Here is a 21,483-nt window from a genome sequence, read left to right as displayed (position 1 = left end):
GGCAAATGTTATACAAATAAAATATAATTAATGAATCAATTATTATATTTAATATATATATATCAATTATTCAAATTAAATATGGCGTATTTTAGTACATTTAAAATATGTCATCTTATTTATAGATAACATAAAATTTATTTATGTTTACAAAATTGGTAAATACAGATAATGTTCTTCGTTAGATGGGTATCCGAACATTACCATTATATTTTGCCTTATTTCTCAAACGTCATCATCATTTAATATTAACATCGGAATAAAAAAAGGATGTATATAATTTGTAAACATCGTAACTTAAAAATCCTAACCTATATAATTCCTATAACGTAAAAATATTATCTTACACAATTATTCGTTATTTCTAATGTCCTTAGAAATTCTGATAAAATTTCAATAATGGAAGAGAAGTGCCATATTAAAAGATTTTTAATAAGTTCGCCTCATGTTTCCATTGGTTCCATAACTACATCCACTATTGGTGCTTCTAACGGCGTATCCATAGGCGTTACTTCAGGATCTTTTTTAACTGAATATTGCTTTCTTAATTTTTCATAGTGTTTGATCTCCTGAACATTTTTAATATATTTTTAGAAATAACATTTAATAATGATAATAAAAAAAAGAAAAAAAAAAAAAAAATTATTAACAAAGTTTATAATTAATATTTCCCAAAATGCGTTTCATTGTTCTATTATCTATTTATACAGATAAATTACTTACTTTTTCATGAACCGACGGCCGCACTTTTTCAAACGCATTAGCGATATGTCGCATACAGATTTCTGGATGTGTGTGATACTGTATCATTAATTCTTTTAATGCTTCTATTCCAGCTTCTCTGATCAAAGATGCCAAATCGGCTCCAGTGTAACCATCACATTTTTCGTTATATCCTACTTCACCCAAATTAATATCTGCAGCTAATTTTGGTTTTGTACCATTCTGTAAGGACATTAAAATTGATTTTAACAAATCGTAATTAACAAATTTTATAAAATTTATTGATCGCAGCGTATGTTCTAACCTTTGTTAGTGCTCTTAAAATATCAACACGATCTGCAGCAGTTGGTAATCCTACGTATAAAATTTTATCCAATCTTCCAGGTCTTAATACGGCAGGATCGATAATATCTGGACGATTGCTAGCAGCCATTAAGAATACTCCTTGTCTACTTTCAACTCCATCCATTTCTGTAAGCATCTGATTTACAACACGTGACGTGGCTGAATTGTCCCCTTCTGTCCTCTTAGGGCACAAGGCATCCAATTCGTCGAAAAATATAACACAAGGAGCAGAATTTCTTGCTCTCATAAAACATTGACGTACAGCTTTCTCACTTTCACCAACATACTATGAACAAATGAGACGTTAATTAAATTATTATCTATACGTTCATGAAAACAAGGATTAAAGATAGATGATTACCATATTGAGAAGTTCAGGTCCTTTTACGGAAATGAAATTAATACCGGCTTCATTTGCGATAGCCTTGGCTAATAATGTTTTACCACAACCCGGAGGACCACACAATAATACACCCGTAGCAGCACTCAAACCCAATGCTGCAAATTGTTCGGCATGTCTTATAGGAGCCTAAAAAAAAAAAAAAAATGATTAATATATTATCGCAATAACTTGAGATTTTTACTGTGAAAGTGAGATAATATATGTATATATATATATATTTACAAGAATAGCCATTTGTAATTCTTGTCTAATATCTTGTAATGAGCCGATATCATCCCATGTGACATCAGGTACAGTAACAAATCCTTCTCTCTTTGCAGAAGGTTGAACCACTCGAAGTGCCACTTCAAAATCACTATCTTCAATGCAAAGAGTTCCTAATTTTTCCTTCGAAAGAGGAGGTTCGTTTCGTAACCAGGTAAGTAAACTGGATAATTCTGGAGACTTTGATGGTTCTTGGGTTACATCCATTTCTAATCCTACATTGGAATTTTCTGATTGAGTCTTACTTATAGACGACACGGTATCTTCTATACACGTTGGAGCCTCGACAGTCGTAACATCATCGACTATATTTCCAGAATTTTCAAACGCTGGAACTTCTTTATCAGTTTGAGGATCAATTTCACTTATTTCTGGAGATTTAGAAATATTAATAGCTGGTACCGTTTCATTCAAGTCTTCAAAGATTCTACATATAAAGAGGTAAATTAATTAGATTAAATATTACAGGATTCTTATCGTAATCATTGATATTATGTGAGATTACGTTTACCTATCCACCGCAGCCATGGCAGCTTCTCTAATTAAAGCAACGAGATCTGCTCCTACAAAACCGGGTGTAAGCGAAGCTATTGTCGATAGACTAATGTTAGGAGCCAGAGCTACTTTTTCTGTATGTACTGCCAATATCTTTGCTCTTGCATCTTTATCCGGTATACCAAGACATACTTCACGATCGAAACGTCCTGCTCTTCTTAACGCAGGATCTAACGAATCTGGCCGATTTGTTGCTCCTATAACTAATACTCTATCTCCATTATCTTTTGTGCTTAGTTCTATAAAAAAAAAAAAAAAGAAAGAAAGAAAAAAAAAAGAAAGGAAGAAAAAAAAACGAAAAAACAAGATTAATAATATCTTAATAATATCTTTGGATATTGTATTTCTTATACATACAAATCTCCTTAATTTAATAAATGATATAAAAAGTACAACAAACCATCTAAACACGATAACAATTGTGCTACGATTCTTCGTTCCATTTCTCTTTGAGCCGTAGCTCTGTGCGGCGCAACAGCATCGATTTCATCCAGGAAAAGTACGCACGGTGCAATAGCAACTCCTTGATCAAATAATTCTCTAATACGTGCTTCACTTTCACCCGATACTCCAGCCACCAGTTCAGGTGCTGCTACTTTTAATAGAGGCACTGCTAATTCCTAATTTCAGGAATGTATAAAATATAAACAACATGGAGGATAATCTCTCATAAGGAATATAAATTTTTTTTTTTTTTTTTTTTTTTTTTTTTTTTTCAGAATATAAATAAAGATAAGAAAGTGTTTTATTATTTTTCAAATGAATTCCTTCGATAAAGAATATTTTTCTTATCTTTCCTGATTTTGTAATAGAACACTGAATATATATATATATATATATCACCTTAGAAGGATTATCCTGTATAAAATCAAAATATATGTATATAAATAAAGTATCTATCTTACTCCAGCAATAGCGTGAGCCAGCAAAGTCTTTCCACAACCAGGTGGACCATGAAGTAAAAATCCTCTTAATGGAGATATGCCAAGTTGTTTAAATATCTCTGGATGTTTTATGTGTGCTAATAATTTGCATACTGTTTTCAAAACCTTATCATTTCCCCCGACATCCGCGAATGTTACTTTTGGTTCGGTAATTGGTATTGTTTTTACCCTTTTTGTTACAGGTAATTGTCCGCTGTCATTTTCTTTATCTCTTTGTCTTTTCCTAGTTGTCGTTTCTGTTTGTGTTTTAGGTATAGAAACCTCATTCTTTGACTGAAACATTAAGATTATAATTTTTTTAATTTTCTTAATATCTCTTTCATGTTGTATTAAAAAATGATATCTATTTATTTATTCGTCTATTACCATTTGGACCAATTGCCTTTCCTCCTTAGAATCGGAGGACTTTTGTACAACCGGCTGAGAATTTGTATTTTCTTGTAAATTTTTATTTGCAACTGTAGAATCTTCCACCTTTACATCAGACTTTGGATCACATTTTTCAACGTCATCATCACTACTAATATCTATAAGTTCTTTGTCACTGGAATTTCCATTCTGCTTGCCCTTTGATTTCTTGAACATTTTTAATAATACATCTCCTAATATTGCAGGTTGTGGATCTGACTAAAATCCATTGATTTTGTTTGACAAAAATTGATAAAAAAAAAAAAAAAGAAGCTATAGCAATAAAAATAATATATATATATATATATATATATGTACTGGTACCTCAACATCAACTTCATCATCATCGTCATCCTCCTCATAAGCATACCAATCACGTGAAGACTTTTTGGCAAACATCTCAGTAAGTTCGTCGTATGCTTTACGTACAAGTGCTCTAAATGCGCTACGCTTTTTTCCACGATAGTCACGATATTTTCTTTGAAGGGTATCAGCCATTTCATTTACATCAATATACACTCTGTTTTCATTTTCATGCATATACTAGAATATAGTATTACACATGAGATATTTTGAAAATAATACTCCCTTTTACGTATATATTTTTTCTATAATATGTTTGTGTTAGATAATACATATATATATATATATACACACGTATTTATTAGATAAAAATATATGATATATAAACACATGGAAAATATTATTTTTTGGTTATTCGAATAGATATATTAAATGCAATATGTTACATGTTTTCTGCCATGTATGTGTAATATTATCTGATCCAACGTTAAATATTGTGTAAGTCACTCGAATAATCTGTCAGTACCAGTTGTTATGTTGTAATAATCGGAATAAATCACGTAAATGAACATTATATATAACGAAAATCAAAATGGTCTATTAATCCCAATTTTTCGATATGTCTAAACGAATTGCAAACGTATGTTTGTTTTTAACAGTATAGATTTCTTTTATATATTATTTAAATATAAACATTACCGTTTGAACACGAGATATTAATAATTGATCTTTGAAAAATCGGTGAGAATTTTCTATTTTGTGTTTATTGTCCATATTTTTTGATTTATAATCACCACTAGATCCTTGTAAGGGAATGATATCAATCGATGAATTTAATTTTCCAACTTTTTGCATTTTTGTTAAGGTTTACCGTCGAACCAGCAGGCACAACTATTTCAAAGAATTAGCTTTACATATAAGTTATCTTTTATATTCCCTGTTATTTTACACGCTTCATAAAGACGCATAGATACGCTACTGATCATACCACCAAACTGATGATAATCACTAAAAATTGCATCTTACGCGGCTTTTATAGTAAAATTTGTGCAACTTGTGATCATTTGGACAAATCAATATATTCAGCTTATATTTACGAATTGATTTATTAAATTGTATTACAAATAATTTCAAAATATTATATTTATACGTTCATTTCATTTTATTAATTGAATGACAAGAAAAAATGAACGAATCAAAGATTTGTTTAATTTATGGGACTTTGTTAAATGGACCAATCAGAGGAATCGAACTGTTGGTGCAGTGGTTCTCAAAGTGAAATTCTAGGACTCCTTCGGTATCAAAGATAGAGAACCGTTGTTATAGTAAACTTTATTAAAATTCAAGATATTTTTTAAATAAATTTATTAGCGAAATCTATTTAATTGGATTAATTGATTTTAAAGAATATCTTAAAAGATTAAAAATAAAATTTCATTCTGATTTTGTTGGCGATAACAAAAAGAAGTATACACTTATGTACAGTATAGTTGATTCTTAATGATCTCATTTTAAGTTTGAATTCATCCAGGTAAATAAAAGTTAATGACAATATTTTCAATCTATTTGATCGATTAATAATTTATGTTTTTTTTCTTCATATTTAGATGATTATGAATAATGGAACTAGTAATCAAGTAATTTTTGCAACAGGAGGTTATGATCATACTATAAAATTATGGCAACCGCATACAGGGAATTGCAAACGTACTTTTACAGAAACAGAATTTGTATCCTTTTATTCTATTACGTTAAGAATAAATTAGTCTTTATTCGATAATTTTTATCTTACCTTCATTACGTCAATAACAATATTTTTCCTCAATAAATTTTAGCAAGTAAATGCCCTAGATATTACACCTGATAAGTATTTTATAGGCGCAGCAGGATATCAACATATTCGCATGTACGATTTAGGAGCAAATGATCCAAATCCAATTATTACTTACGAAGGAGGTTCCAAAAATGTCAGCGGTTTTGGCTTTCAGGTATGACAGAACATTAGAATAATTGAAATATAAAAAAGTAATTGAATGTTATTGTATCCTTAATAAATTATAATTGTTAATTCTTATAGGAAGAAGGTAAATGGATGTATACCGGAGGTGAGGATTGTTCTGCACGTATATGGGATCTTAGGTATATTAAATAATTTTAGAAAATTCATTTGTAGATAAATATATGTGGAATTAATATTTAATTGTATTTCAGATATTATAATGGTAAATGTCAAAGAATATTTCAAGTCTCTGCTCCTGTAAATTGTGTATGCTTGCATCCTAATCAAGCAGAATTAATAGTCGGCGATCAAAGTGGCGTTATACATTTATGGGATCTTCGTTCGGATCATAATGAACAATTGGTACGGCAATAATTATAATTTAATAATTTTCTCTTTTTATTTAGATAAATACCAAGTATATATTTCTAACAACAAATTTTTCTCTTTATAGATACCAGAAACTGAAGCTTCTATACAAGATATTGCAATAAATCAAGATGGTACATATATGGCTGCTGTAAATAATAAAGGTCATTGTTACGTCTGGACTCTAACAGGAGGTATTGGAGAGGAACCAACCAAACCTATTCCTCGCCATAAACTTTTGGCTCATAATCGTTATGGATTACGTTGTAAATTTAGTCCCGATTCTACGTAAGTAAAAATTCAATTCATCGATTTTATATTTGTTAATAAAGAAAAAGAAAAGAAAAAAGTAGATTTTATATATTTAGCCTGCTCGTGACTACGTCTGCTGATCAAACCGCTAGAGTATGGAAAACTACGGATTTCTCAGAGATACAGGTATTGCAACACGAAGCAAAACGTTGGGTTTGGGATGCAGCTTTCAGTGCAGATTCACAATATGTATTCACTGGTACAAGTATTATAGATAATGCTAAAAATTCGATAGAATAGACTTTAATATTATCATTTTGTTTAGCTTCTTCTGATGGCATTGCAAGATTATGGAACGTTACAACTGGAGCGATAGAACGCGAGTATAAAGGCCATCAAAAAGCAGTAACCGCATTGGTATTTTATGAAGAAGCTGTAACGACGACGGCTTAATAGCTGAAACGAAAGGTGTATAGAATAAATCTTTTCTAATTTATTAAAACGATAAACTAATGTTTCTACAGAACAATACGCAATATTATTTAGAGAAATAATATTATGTTCGCAATAAACTATATGTATTATACATCCGTATTACACACACACACACACACACACACACACACACACACACACACACACACACACACACACACACACACACACACACACACACACACACATATATATATAGAGTGAATTGTGAATGACGTGCAAAAAAAAAAGAAAAGAAAAAGAAAAAACCAGGATATATAGAGAAAATATATCATTTCAGATTTTTCACTAAAGTTAAATCGAATGTGATATTAGAAAGAAGGGAAAATCTGAAATTTTCGTTTCATTTTATTTCATTTCGTTTTATTACGTTTCTTACATTGAACGATTATATGAATGACTAATTCGCCGTTCGAAAGAACGATAAACGAAATGTTACGATGATAAACCTAATAAATGTTAGGATGATAAACTTAAATGAAGTATATTTCTTTGAGACGAACGCTTTATAAATCAGTAGTCGATTGGATATCCAATAACGAACAGCTTCGTATGTTTCCGTCGTGTCGTATCGTATGTTCTTTCTTTCAAAATATTCTCAGTTACGAAATTCTTTTGAATATTAGAATAGACTATGTGTTGATATAGTATTGTGTAAGATAAAAGATATCGTTATCGTCTTATTACTATTTATTGTCGTTATCTCTCTATTTAGTAGTATATCAATAATACTATAGAATGATATTTACGTTTGTCTTTCGAACGTCAAGGAAATTATTAAAGCTACCTGCTGCAAGAAAGAAACATATTAGAAATGTGCATTTTAAATTTTACCCAAATACAAGGTCGCTTGTATCAGAGCGTGAGTAAATCATTGAATTTTAAATGAAAGTTTCATTAAAAACATTCTATCTGTGTTGTTTCATTATTGAAGAAAGATCTTTTTAATAATTATTATTTAAAAACAAATTTATAAATTGTGTCGATTAGTAATAAAAATAATATAAAATGTTCGATGTACATATGTGCTTTTCTTTTTTCTTTTTTTTTTTTTTCTCATACTGCTTTCATGTTAACGTTGGATAAAATATTTTCAATATTTATTTTAATTTTCTTTGTAAACTTTTTTTTTTTTTTTTTTTTTTTTTTTATTATACAAAATGAGTACGAATTCGAATACGAACTTCGTACCTTGTACGATTTAAATACGTATACACATGCGCATTCTAACGAATTAATTATGTACTATTCTTAGGTAAGACCGAAAAATTGAATATGTATCAAGCTATAAATCAAGCTTTGGACATTACTTTGAAAAAGGACACATCCGCAGGTGAATATTTATTTCTCTTTTTTTCTTTTCTTTTACATAAATGAATTTAATATGAACTTTAATCAATTATACTATCGAAAACTGATTGTTTGCGCTTGTTATTGCTTAAAACAAAACCTTGGAAAGACTGATAACAGCAGAATATTTCCAAGAATGTTAATAATAATGATGATAATGATGGTGATGATGATGATGATGCATTTTAATAAGAAACATATGCATTCGATAATAAAAAGTAATAATGATAGGAGAGAATGAAAAATTTATTAAAAAAAAATACTGATAAGAGAATACATTAACATTGTCGATAAACTATGTACGTAGGTTATTATAATTGTATAGTTTTCTCTCTCTCTCTCTCTCTCTCTCTCTCTCTCTCTCTTTTCTACATATTTATCTTCTTTTAGTCAATTTTTTTTCTTTTTCTACTTTTTAATGCAGTAATATTCGGCGAGGACGTTGCATTCGGTGGTGTATTTCGTTGCACCGTAGGACTTCAAGAACGTTATGGTTCCGATCGAGTATTCAACACCCCATTATCCGAACAAGGTATCGCAGGTTTTGGTATAGGTTTGGCGAACTGCGGTGCAACCGCCATTGCAGAAATTCAATTTGCTGATTATATATTTCCTGCATTTGATCAGGTGATTAAATATATTGGAATTATTATATCTTTGTTTTCTTTTTTTTCTCTTTCTCTTTTTAACGGATTTACGTTTCAAATACAATTTTTATTTTGTTATTGTCAGTTAGTTAATGAAGCGGCAAAATGCAGATACAGAAGCGGCGGAATGTTCGATTGCGGAAAATTAACGATTCGTACACCTTGCGGTGCGGTAGGACACGGAGGACTTTATCATTCTCAAAGTCCAGAAGCTTACTTCGCTCACACGCCTGGATTAAAGGTGCGTATTTATTTATAATATTTGCAATAAAAGTAAAAACAAGAAGAAACATCTATTATACCGTGTATATGTAAATAATATCATTGTTACCGACAGAGCAGTAAACTATGATAAAACAGTAGGTAATAGAAATTTCTACTTTAACATCGTGTTATATAACTTTATTTTTTTTCACTCTTTATATACTGTAACAATACATATCTTTATAGTCTATTGAAATTAATGATGTTACGATAATTGTTGACTGATTTCGTAATATTTTTTCGTCATTTTTTTCTTATCGCTCGATGTGTTACGTTTTTCAATAATAATTTTCTAATACATTCAATTTCTAATTTACAATTACTATAATTGAAAGATTATATATTTTATGTAATTATGTAAACATATACATGCGTGCACGATACATTAACCTCGTATAGAATGATGATTATAATATTAAATCACATATGACATTATCCATCGTTCGAAATGTAAAATATTCATCGAAACATTTTCGTTAATTAGGCTCTATCGTAGGTCGTTAAAGAAAAAACGTTTTTTTTTCTTTCTTTTTTTCTTTTTTCTTTTTTTTCTTTTTTTTGATTCATTCAATTCATTCATAGACACCATACGTAATCACTTATGTAAGCAATTTTATATCAATTGATATATCGTTCGTCGCATATGTGTTAAAATCTGTTAATAATATGTACGACAAATATATATACTCATCGTAATTAAAGAGTTCATAATATTTTGCATTATACTCGTTCATGAAGAAAACAGAAAAAAAAGAAAATTGGCATTCGTTATGTTAAATTAAAATTTTAATAAAAACCAAATGACCTTCGTAAATTTCAGACGTTTTAGAATATTTTTGGACAACAATGAAATAAAGAAGAAAAAAAAAAAATTTATTAGACAGCGTTCATCTCGTCGCAGGTTTTTCTTTTTTTCTTTTTATTTCTAACATTGGTACTTCTATTAATTCCTACAATGTATTTCGTCGGGATTCTGGCGTTATTTCATATGGAGTTTAATAATTACATCCGTGAGTTAAACGTACACGACGCGGATATGGCACGGAAACGACACGGAAATGACATAGTAAATCAAGGCGATCCTGTTAAGAAGATTATTTCGAAGTTTAAACAATTCTTTGTTTAAACAATTTATACGTTTAATTTATAAAAACATTTATATCGATTATCTGTTTAAGATAATCTGTTTAAGATAAATAAAATCTATCATCTTTTGAAATCTGTTTTATCGACCGACATAACCCGTTACGTAACAATTTACTAAAATTGTTGGTAGATGTCGATACTATAAGAATATACGTTTGCGTGGTAATGCAGAAAATCGTCGTATAAAAATGCAGATGGCGGAACGGATAGATCAAAGTGCTTAAAGAAATTTAACGAAAAATAATATCAATTTATACATACATATATACATATATATTTTTCTAGATTAATATTCGCTATGACGATTATGATAATAATAAAATAATTTAGAAAATGTAAGAACTTCGTTCGAGATAATTTTCTAAGATTTTACGTTGGATGAATAATATCAATCATAGTATTTAATAATTAACTGGAAAAAAGTATGATCTTAGATGTTCTTTGGCGATATCCTTGTAAAATACTTTCAACGACTCTCATCCTTCTTCTTTCAAAGACATTTTCCTCTATCAGTAAAGGCCTTTAACTTTGAACAAGAAATTCCATGAATATTGTAAGACGACGCGTGCTTTATCTATGCATGAAGAAAGTTTTCTACGTATTATATATATATATATATATATATATATATATATATATATATATATATATATATAATATTATATATATATATATAATAATACGCGTGCACATGTGTGTATGTATGGTACAGTTTGTTCTACACATACACAAATAATACATATGTATATATTTTTTTACATCTATACACACATATAATATTACATTATATATATTTTTCTTATATATATATATATCTATATACTCATATAATATTACATCTATGCACATATCTTATATCTATATATTAGTCATATATGCTAACTTATATAGATTCATAGAGATCTATATATATATAGAGAGAGAGAGATATGTATTACATACATATATACACGTGTTGTACACATGTAAACAGCATGCAATAAATGTGCATCTATAGTGTTCTCGCGAATGAGTAATTGTATTATATCAGAAATGTATTTTTGCGGAAATAAAAAAGAAAACATATCGTTTGTTTCAGTTAAAAAAGAAAAAAAAAAAGAAGGAAAGGAAGAAAGAAAGAAAGAAAGAAAGAAATAAAGAAAGAAATAAAGAAAATGGAAATCTCAATGAATTTTCTATTACATTATATCTTCCTCTTTTCTTTTTATTTTATTTTACGGTGATCCTGATTTCTTTCGAATAGATCACTAATCTCATATTGTTTCTTTTATAGATCGTAATACCACGAGGACCCGTACAAGCGAAAGGACTTTTATTGAGTTCCATTGAGGAACCAGATCCTTGTATAATCTTCGAACCAAAGGTCCTTTATCGTACAGCTGTTGACGAGGTACCAGTTGGACATTATAAAATTGAAATTGGTAAAGGAGAAATAGTAAAAGAAGGTAATTCTATCTATACATTTATTTATTTATATATATACATTATTTTATATAATTATATATATATATATATATATATATATATATATTTACAGGGTGGGTTAAAAGTTCCTAGATTTGTATTTTATATTTTGTATTTTAACCAGAAAAAAAGTCTAATTAAGTTTAATAAAAACTAATTCTAAAAAAATTCTTTTAACAAAAATCTAAGAACTTTTGGCCTACCATATATATATATATATATATATACACATACGTAATATAAATATACGTTTGTATAGGTTTTATACATGGAAATACACGCACACGCACACAGACACATATACTATTAATAATAAATTTCTATTTTAACATAGGAAAAGATGTGACTCTCATAGGATGGGGTACGCAGGTGCATGTACTATTAGAAACAGCCGATATCGTCGAAGAAAAGCTCGGTGCATCTTGCGAGGTGATAGACCTTCTTTCCATTATACCTTGGGATGCAGAACTAGTTTGCAAGGTAATCCAATTCCGATCTAATTCTTAATTTACATACAAAACGATGCAATGTCACGTATAAATGAATTCTACGATAAACAAATATTATACCCATTATATACATATTAGACAAAATCATTTGAAATTTTTTTTTATCATTTCATATATATATATATATATATTATTTTCATATAAGTATATATATATTTTTTTTCTTTTTACTTTTTTTTTCTCCTTCACAACACACAATCTCACAATATTCGAGCTTCAAACTATAATAATAGTATAATTAATAGCGTCAAGAAAAGGAAATATTTACGTAGGCCAGGGTTCAAGCATTATCCTTTGGACTGACGTCCAGCGATGCAGATCGTAATTGGAAAGTTCGTTTCGTTGGTAAATTCATAGAGATATTCGTGGTTAAATCTCTCGTTTCTTTCTCTCGATACTTCGACGAGTCCACGGACTGTTAGTTTGCGCAACCAAGAAACTGTTTCGAAGGCTCATCGAGAAGGTTGCTAATCGGAAGATTAGGTCTCTCTTCAACAACAGCAATAGAAATAGAAAAAGAGAGAGAGAGAGAGAGAGAGAAGGTGAGAAAGAGCACGTGTTTCTTGCGTCTTCAGAACGAAATCAGCCTGCTCAGATAGCTCGAGATCCGCGATCGAACGCTCGGCGTTTATAAGGACTCTATCTTTCCCGTTCCACGTGTTCTCCATCTTGCGTAATGTCTCCATGAGCGAGCGTGCGCGCGCGCACGTTAGAACGTAGACCGTCGTTCGTTGTTGGATGAATATGGCTGAACTATCTCGACCGAAACGTTAAAATATCTCGCCAATAAACTTTCGCATTTACGATGTATAATTTTTACTCGTATATACATACATATATATATATATATATATATATATATATATATTTATACTTGCCTATATATGATTTCTTTTTTCTTTTCCTTTCTTTCTCTTTCTCTCTCTCTCTCTCTCTCTCTTGTTATTTTCCTTTTTTTCTCTTAATATCCTTATCTATGAACGCGTATAATTATACGATTCATTCGTTCCACCTTACATACTTAACACTCACAATATATACGATCTAATAGTGTGGATATTAATATCAGTTGTATTTCTTTTGATTTTTATTAAAAGATATTCATTCAGAATAAAAATCTGTCTTTATCGGCGAGTTGAAAGAAAGAAAGAAAGAAGAAAGAATTCGTCATTATTATCGCGTTATTTGAACAAATACAGAGAGATTATTAAGGAAGTGCAATTTACAAAGGTGTCATTAAGGATAAAGAATGATTAAAGAAAGGTATCGTGTGTGCATGTGTGCATGCATAATTGTGTGTCTGTATATGTATGTATGTATGTGTGTTCGTTCGATAGATCTGTATAAGTATGTGCGTCGTTGATGACGTAGAAAGCAACGCTGACAGGCTTCAAAAATATAAATTGCCTCGTAGTATTCTGATAATCCAATTGTAGGCGACTCTACCTATCTATCTATCTATCTCTCTCTCTTTCTTTCTTTCTTTCTTTCTTTCTTTCTTTCTCCATGAGTCTTAATTACGCTAAATCGGATGAAGTTTCGCGTAATCCATGCTCGGGATCAGCCTTGGGTAAATTATCGATGTGATTTTATGCCAAGAATCGCGTCGCGTGCACGCGCCATAACGCACTTTCCAATCGGTTTTGTTAATGATTTACAAGTATTAATCGTGTTATATCTATACAATATAGGAACTCACGTACGTACATGTACGTATATACTATCATAAGAGAGTGCGTCTTAATTACTTATCTAGGTACAACAACGTGTTTTTAAACTTTGTAAATTGAACACCGGCAGTTAGGTTGTACGGTGTTCCTATCCGATTTGATTATCGATAATATGTAATACCGGCTATGGTGTTAATGCGCCATTTAACATCTGTCCCCTTCCATATAAATAAATTATTATGATGGATTGAACACAAATCGTAAATCATGATGATAATTTGATCGCACGTCCGACGTACATACGTATGTATCTAACGTTGGTGTATCTGGATATCCACGTATATAAATATTAATCTATGGATATTATACACGTTGCTAATTGAATTATCATCTAAGAACTTTCTCTTCTTTATATATATATTTTTTTTTCTCATTGTCAATTAATATTATATATTTTTTATCTTTTTTTTTTTTTTTTGTTTTGTTTTGTGCATCTTTTCATCGAAGTCCGTGAGGAAGACCGGACGTGTCATCGTTGCGCACGAAGCACCAAGGACCAATGGTTTTGGGGCGGAAATAGCGGCTCGTATTCAGGTAAAAATAATTATTTTTTATTTTCATATGATTATGATCAATATGATTGATTCGATAAAAGACAATTTGTTTTACTCCTTAGCTAATTCATTTTCTTTATTGCGTTAACTAGATACTGTGAAATGTTACTATCTACGATCAGATGTTGAGAGAGAAAGAGAGAGATTCAATTTCGAGATTATAGAATAATAAATATGTACATAGATATCCTAAATGTCATTGCACAATGAGATAGAATTTTTTCTCTCTCTCTCTCTCTCTTTTTTCTCTCATTCTTCGGGGCAACGTACGCTACGCTACGATTGTTAATGTCTTTGATCATCGCAATTGAGTGCAATTAGCGGTAATAAAATTAATTACCAGACGTTGAATTTCTTCTTATGACTTCGAAATTATACCGCGTTTTCATATCGATATATATATATTAAAGATAATTATAAAGAAAGAGTTATTTCATCTTTCGAACGTTTAAAAGCGTATTACCTAATTAAATTCCTTGTTAAAATAAATGTTTTTTAAATCTTAACTATAACATCGCTTACTATTACAATAATTATCATAATAATTTTGTTTTATAAGAAAATTAATATTTGCTAATATTATAACGCAGGAGGAATGTTTCTTAAATTTGGAGGCACCGATTATGAGGATCACCGGTTGGGACACACCATTTCCACACATTTTCGAGAATTTATATTTACCGGACAAATGGCGTTGTTTCGCCGCAGTTAAAAAGAGCCTTGACTATTGAAAGATCGCCTCCGTCTATGAATGTGGATGAAAGGCTGGAATAAATGAGGGAGAAAGGGAGTTTAGAACTCTCTGGGTACCACCCATCGAAGTGATACGTGTGTCTTTCAAACTCGAAATGAATTCCGTGACATCGATTTTTCGTATTTGCGGCATATGTGCCTATACTTACATTGCCACAGTTACATCGGCTTGTCACGTGCTCTTAGACCGGTCCCGCGACAATTTGATCGTATCATGCTAGTTCTCTCTCTATCTATCTATCTCTCTATTTCTATTTCTATATTTATCTTTATCTCTTTTTCTATCTAATGTTTGCACCCTTTCTGATCGTATCAAAGAACGTGATCTCTTTCTCCTTTGACATGGATAACAATCGCTTAGATTTTAAACGGATCCCTCGACGGATCCATTTTTTTTTTTTTCTTTTTCTTTTCAATCGTAACAATGTCGTCGTCGGCGATATATTAATATATATTAATATTAAGATATAACAATATTAAGATATATTAATATATATCGTTACACCCAATTGGTCGAGAACGTTTATTTAATAACGAGTAAAACTTTTATAGACTTGTAAAAGAATTCCCGCAAATTGGTATGTATAAGACGCCGTCGCCGTTGCCGTTGCCGTTGCCGTTGCCGTTGCCGTCCCTTCCACCCTCCTCCCCCCGAGGGCAGGCAATTGGATCGGCAGGTATTTGGATATCTCTAAACGCGGATCGTACGATTACGTACGAGAGGAAAAAAAACGATACTCAGTTCGGCAGGCATTAATTGTTATCGATAGGTTTTTGCTTAAAAGAGTTATATATATATCCCTGGCCCAGTTTAGTCCCGACCAAATCCACATAAATCCTTTCGCGTTTAATTTAATGAGACGAAGAAAGACGATACGCCGGGCGTTGATGGCGACGGTGATGTTAACGAGAGATCAAGAAAGGGGATTCGGAGGAGGGGGGATTAAGAAGAGAAGGGGGAGACGGAAAGAGAGATCAAGGGGGAGCGCCACGACGAACCGATATATTCATATTTAGAATGGTGTATATCCATACGATATATGGGATAAATCGGGTCAAGTCCGTCTTTCGTCCGCGGTAAAACGAAGCGCACAGATCTTAGCGACCGTCGTAACGCAATATTTTAATCAAGGCTTCGCTCTCTTGGCCGCCGCCGCCGCATTCGAAAGCCGATCGATCGATCGATCGTCTCTTATCTAAAAAAATAAATAAAAAAAAAAAAAAAAAGAAAAGAAACTATTGTTATAGTTATTTCGATTTTTTCTAAATGTTATTCTTGTTACGATTGAACTGTTCAAACGCGAATTAAATCGAGACAAGTAATGATTCCCCATGATTTGAGAACCGAAGAATCAACATCCTTCTTGAAATTTTCTCATACGCATTTGCAATTTGTTTAATTATTAATCGTTACGGAAGAAAGAGGGTAATAGCATTGAGAATATTCGAAATTGTGAAGGAAGTCCGTAACGTGGCTTGTTCGTGTAACGTATTTTGTAATTTGAAAGGGAAACCACATTCTTTCACCGCGTATTATGATACGTGAAAGTTAGCAACGCAGCGCCTACGGTGTGATGCAGTAGGTACATTGAAGAGAGACGAAGAGAATGGCTAGACAGAAAGAGAGAGAGAGAGAAAGAGAGAGTAAGAAAGAAAAAGAGAGAAAGAAAGAGAGAGAGGTGATCGTTGCTGTGAGACATGGACTATATCGAAGGTCGACCTGTTGCCTTTTTATTTTGTTGATTTTTGCAGGAATAGAGCAACTGTCCTCTCTCTCTCTCTCTCTCTCTCTCTTTCTCTCTTATTCTTTTATAGATCAGTTAACATATGGTACAGACACATATGCGGACGTTAATATTCGTCCAGTTTTGGTTAGCACGAAATTGTTCAGTCACCTGAACGGATCACCCTTGAGAAGCTTCGTTCCTCCTATCGTGTTTGTTTCCTCGTTTCATTCGAAAGATTCGAAAGGGATCCACCGATCTGGAACGATCGCGCAACCGATTTCGACGAATCTCTTGGATGGATCTCTTCCAAACAAAGAGAAAGAGAAAGAGAAAGAGAGAGAGAGAGAGAGAGAGAAAGGTAGAGAAAGAGTAAAAATCGTATGAACAAACCTGATACCTTTGGATTCAGACAAAGAATAGAGAAAGGGATGGAGAAATTGAAGAGGAATGAAGTAAACAAAGAACGTAAAATAAAAGTAGATTTAATTAAAAAAAAAAAAAGAAAAAAAGAAAGAGAGAAACACATGTATTAATCCGTTAGACATCTTTGATGGTGTTAATTCAAATCGTTCGATCTTTGATTTTAATTTCCACGTGTCAATGTCACGCAAGTGTTATCCATTTTTAAAAAGAATCAATTGCTCGAGTACATGAGCACGATGACGTATATTAATTGATTTATAATACGTACACACCTACAGTCGTCCCAAGCTTTAATTATTTCGATTATTTTATTTTTCATTCATTTCGACAGATGTTATTTATGCGTTACATACGTACGCCTAAAAGGAACTTTCTTCGATTATTTTTCTTTTTTTCTATTAATCTGTTTTACTCTCACTTACACAAACAATCAATGAGATCAAATCGCCAATGGAGTATTTACGAGCTATGAAGCGAACTGTGAAACGATAGATTTTATCTTTTATTTTCGTTGCGTAATTTTTTACTTTTTATTTTTCTCTCTCTTTTTCTTTCTCTCTTTATCCCTCTCCTTTTTTTCCCTCTCGTTAATTTCAATTTTATCTTCAGGCTGCGCCTTATCTTCGTTACTAAGTGTTACCAAAAAGAAAAAAGAAAAAGAAAAAAGAGATACGATCATATTACTTTATTAATATTAATCAAAGTATTTCTTTCTGTCGTCGCCATTTTTTTTATTTCCTCTCTTAAAAATATCTGTCGTATTATTTTCACCGATGTCCTCATAGCGCATTCTTTTTTTCTTTTTTTTTTTTTTTATTCTTTCCTTTTCCTTTCCTTCCTTTGTCTTTTTCTTTATCTTTTCTTTTTCTTCTCTCTTTTCATTCTTCTTTTCTCAAGTTGGTGATCGACAAACGTAATAGCGCGTGGTATATTACGAAGGCAGGGATTAGAAAGAGAAAGAAAGAGAGAGAGAGAGAGAGAGAGAGAGAGAGAGAGAGAGGGAGAAAGAGAGAAAGAGAGAGAAAGCCGATTACAAACAGCGGACTCTCCAGAGGAATTTATGTAACTTTGGAACAAACGACTTCTTTGTCTCCTCTTAAATCGTCGCCCGTGATTATCGTGATTAGCAATTGGCAATTAAGAGCCTTGGTATTTTCCGGTAAACGTCGTTGACTGGTTACCATCATTAGAACAAGATACAGGGATTTCCTTCTTAGACGAAGAGATAAAACTCTAACAAGAAGTTCAAGAATATATGTAGGGTGAAATATATATATATATATATATATACACACACACACATACAGACATAAGTGTAAATGTGTATAAAGAGAGAAAAGAGTTGGACTCGTCTAGGATCCTAAAAAAAAAGAAAAAAGAAAGAAAGAAAAAAAGGGAAAAGGAAAAAAAGAAAAAAAATACATTTTGTGGTATCTTGATTAGCTCGAGTTTTACTTCGAGAAAGTCATTAGTATCTTAAAAGTTGCGAAAACTATTTAAAAATCGTAAATAATTTCTCAATGTGCATTCTAATAAGAAAGAATAAATGATTAAAGAAAAAGAGAAAAAAAGAGAGAGGGAGAGAGAGAGAGAAAATATTAAATAAAGATATGTATATTAGTTATATCGAATTATAATGTTCACCTACAAATTGATAAATCGATTATATTTTCATGTGTTTCAATTTTTTCTATATTATAAGACTAGGTTTTAATTTCTCTGTCTCTTTTCTTTTTTTTTTTTTTTTTTTTAACTAATATGGCCGGACCGATTTCTTTTTTTTTTTTTTTTTTTTAACTTATAGAAGGGTATCACGATTAGGTCAATAGATAATAATAGATTTCAAAGTAGAATACACTACTCACAGTTTTCACGATGCATATTGGCATCGTTATCATTACTGGCATGATCTATATAACATATATATATATATATTCCTACGTACTTATATATAAAGATATAGATAAAGGTAGATAGAGATAGATATATATATTTTTTATATTACATATATATATATATATATATATATACACAATATATATAGTGGCATTTTAACGTGTTATCCGACACGTGGGCATGCGCGGAAGGCGTGAGCGACAATTTCGTCGAGTCGGAGAACGTACGAAAGTATTACGCTCACTTACGTTTCTGTATATATACATATATATATATATATATATATATATTTATATATAGACTATGTACATATGTGAAATACATTAAAGATCCTTGTGACCCCTTAGTGGCCATTCTACATTGAATAAACTGGATTTAAAAATGAAATATTAATTACTAATTGAATGTTGCATTTTATCTAATCAATCGAAACACAGTCTCTTTCTTTCTCTCTCTCTCTCTCCCTCTCTCTTTCTCTCTTTATATCTTTCTTTAATACATATTATTTCCACTCATTCGTAAGTGAAAAAAAAAAATATATATATATATATATAATCAATAGATTGATTGTTTTGTACGTGATAGTTTCTGAAAAAAAAAAAGAGAAAAAAAATAAGAAATTATCGAAGGGAACAATCTTGAAATTTTGTATCTCTCTCTTTCTCTCTTTTTCTTATTCTCATGAAATTGTGCCATAAATACGAATTTATCTATCCATCTTGCTCTATTTCCCTTTCTACGATTTTATCCTCGTCACTTTCACAAGATAGATACAACTTATTTCTCTATTCCGTTCTTCTTGCATTTAATATAGAGAGAAATAGTATAGAATAATGATGATAATAATCGCTCGCGTCGACAAGCCTTACGATAAATCAATCGACAACCGATAATGCAACACACCTGTACATATTCGTCGATTATGCTTCGTTTTACGTAGATCTTCTCTATATCCCTTTATCCTCCTTCTTTCGTACATTTTCTTTTACATGATAGAGTCGAGTATTTTTTTCTTTTTTTCTTTCCTTTTTTCTTGTTCTTCTTTTTTCGACACATAAATACACACACACACACACACACATATATATATATTTACATATATTTTTGGATATACATACACACATATTTTACTGCTTCATAATATAGAACTCATATGATTATTTTATTATCTACATTATTTATCATATTATTGTCCATATTGGATATCGTTATTGTGAGGAGATAAAAAAATACCACATTTTATAAAACCACATAACAGGATACAATGGTTAACTAAAAGAAAAGAAAGAAGAAAACAGTTAATACAGTAGATACGTATATTATATATATATATATATATATATATATATATATATATATATATATATATTTATTTATTTATTTATGTGTGGATATATATGTATATAGATAGATGAATTTTAATTGGTATAACGTTGTAAAACTTTTGAGTCAATAAAATTCGACAGCAGAAACGTGTTAACCTTCAATCGACCTTCAGCGAAAACAATCACGTTCACTCGGTAGAGATAAATATGTAGACTAATAAGCAGAATTTCTAAAATTAACTCATGTTATATCGCACATGACGTATCAGTTATTATATATAAATATATCAATTATTAGGTTCAATCGAGAAAATCAATATGGTTAGATCATTAGAAAATAATACTTCTTAATCAATAAGAAAGGTTATTCTAATTAACATTAAATAATTTTTCATTTTATACTTTATCTATATATAATTATCAACGTAAAACTTATTAAAACGATAATATTAGAAGAATTAATCGATAGAAAAAGATAGACAGAGACAGAGACAGAAACAAAGAGAGAAAGAGACAGAGGGAGAGAGATAGAGAGAGAAATATATTTATATATATATATATATATATATATATATATATATATATATATATATATATATATATAGATAAATAGATAGAAATAAAATACGAGGAAG

The 21,483-nt window shown here is 30.7% G+C and overlaps 3 protein-coding genes across 8 annotated transcripts; 2 read left to right on the top strand and 1 right to left on the bottom strand.

The window, feature by feature from the left end:
- Positions 1-118: 118 nt before the first annotated feature.
- LOC124429936 (nuclear valosin-containing protein-like) lies at positions 119-4,951 on the bottom strand. Of its 5 annotated transcripts, XM_046975820.1 has the most exons (12): positions 4,645-4,771; positions 4,392-4,568; positions 3,967-4,185; positions 3,601-3,861; positions 3,196-3,507; positions 2,691-2,910; positions 2,247-2,529; positions 1,694-2,162; positions 1,430-1,597; positions 1,028-1,354; positions 724-945; positions 119-569 (listed from the first exon to the last, which is right to left on the bottom strand). In XM_046975820.1, exons 3-12 carry the CDS (start codon positions 4,180-4,182, stop codon positions 444-446), a joined length of 2,604 nt encoding a protein of 867 aa, XP_046831776.1. In that variant the 5' UTR covers positions 4,183-4,185; positions 4,392-4,568; positions 4,645-4,771; the 3' UTR covers positions 119-443. The 5 variants fall into 5 exon arrangements, with proteins under 5 accessions (XP_046831776.1, XP_046831773.1, XP_046831774.1 ...); XM_046975817.1 differs by lacking the exon at positions 4,392-4,568 and having other exon boundaries at positions 2,247-2,493; positions 4,645-4,951; XM_046975818.1 differs by lacking the exon at positions 4,392-4,568 and having other exon boundaries at positions 3,601-3,810; positions 4,645-4,951.
- A 277-nt stretch (positions 4,952-5,228) lies between these two features.
- Positions 5,229-7,538, top strand: LOC124429939 (target of rapamycin complex subunit lst8). Its single transcript, XM_046975825.1, has 8 exons — positions 5,229-5,476; positions 5,553-5,675; positions 5,781-5,933; positions 6,023-6,084; positions 6,157-6,307; positions 6,399-6,601; positions 6,682-6,824; positions 6,891-7,538. The coding sequence occupies exons 2-8, from the start codon at positions 5,553-5,555 to the stop codon at positions 7,016-7,018; spliced, it is 963 nt and encodes a 320-aa protein (XP_046831781.1). The 5' UTR covers positions 5,229-5,476; the 3' UTR covers positions 7,019-7,538.
- A 141-nt stretch (positions 7,539-7,679) lies between these two features.
- LOC124429938 (2-oxoisovalerate dehydrogenase subunit beta, mitochondrial) lies at positions 7,680-19,910 on the top strand. 2 transcript variants are annotated; one of them, XM_046975823.1, is made up of 8 exons: positions 7,680-7,922; positions 8,316-8,393; positions 8,835-9,037; positions 9,143-9,298; positions 11,741-11,912; positions 12,266-12,411; positions 14,618-14,704; positions 15,315-19,910. In XM_046975823.1, exons 1-8 carry the CDS (start codon positions 7,799-7,801, stop codon positions 15,453-15,455), a joined length of 1,107 nt encoding a protein of 368 aa, XP_046831779.1. In that variant the 5' UTR covers positions 7,680-7,798; the 3' UTR covers positions 15,456-19,910. The 2 variants fall into 2 exon arrangements, with proteins under 2 accessions (XP_046831779.1, XP_046831780.1); XM_046975824.1 differs by lacking the exon at positions 15,315-19,910 and adding an exon at positions 14,817-15,068.
- Positions 19,911-21,483: the final 1,573 nt, after the last annotated feature.

This window comes from Vespa crabro, chromosome 17 (assembly GCF_910589235.1).
Source record: "Vespa crabro chromosome 17, iyVesCrab1.2, whole genome shotgun sequence".
In the NCBI taxonomy this organism is placed as follows: domain Eukaryota; kingdom Metazoa; phylum Arthropoda; class Insecta; order Hymenoptera; family Vespidae; genus Vespa; species Vespa crabro.
Note: the sequence above shows the minus strand (reverse complement) of the source record. Positions and strands in the feature narration are given on the sequence as shown.

Coding starts and splice junctions, on each gene's coding strand:
- LOC124429936 (XM_046975816.1), bottom strand. CDS start 4,800: ATGCAAAAAGTTGGAAAATTAAATTCATCGATTGATATCATTCCCTTA. Junction 2,911..3,195: donor TGGCTCACGCTATTGCTGGA/GTAAGATAGATA, acceptor TCCTGAAATTAG/GAATTAGCAGTGCCTCTATT. Junction 2,163..2,246: donor GCCATGGCTGCGGTGGATAG/GTAAACGTAATC, acceptor CTTTATATGTAG/AATCTTTGAAGACTTGAATG.
- LOC124429939 (XM_046975825.1), top strand. CDS start 5,553: ATGATTATGAATAATGGAACTAGTAATCAAGTAATTTTTGCAACAGGA. Junction 5,934..6,022: donor TCAGCGGTTTTGGCTTTCAG/GTATGACAGAAC, acceptor TAATTCTTATAG/GAAGAAGGTAAATGGATGTA. Junction 6,085..6,156: donor GCACGTATATGGGATCTTAG/GTATATTAAATA, acceptor ATTGTATTTCAG/ATATTATAATGGTAAATGTC.
- LOC124429938 (XM_046975823.1), top strand. CDS start 7,799: ATGATATTTACGTTTGTCTTTCGAACGTCAAGGAAATTATTAAAGCTA. Junction 7,923..8,315: donor AAGGTCGCTTGTATCAGAGC/GTGAGTAAATCA, acceptor TACTATTCTTAG/GTAAGACCGAAAAATTGAAT. Junction 9,299..11,740: donor CTCACACGCCTGGATTAAAG/GTGCGTATTTAT, acceptor TTTCTTTTATAG/ATCGTAATACCACGAGGACC.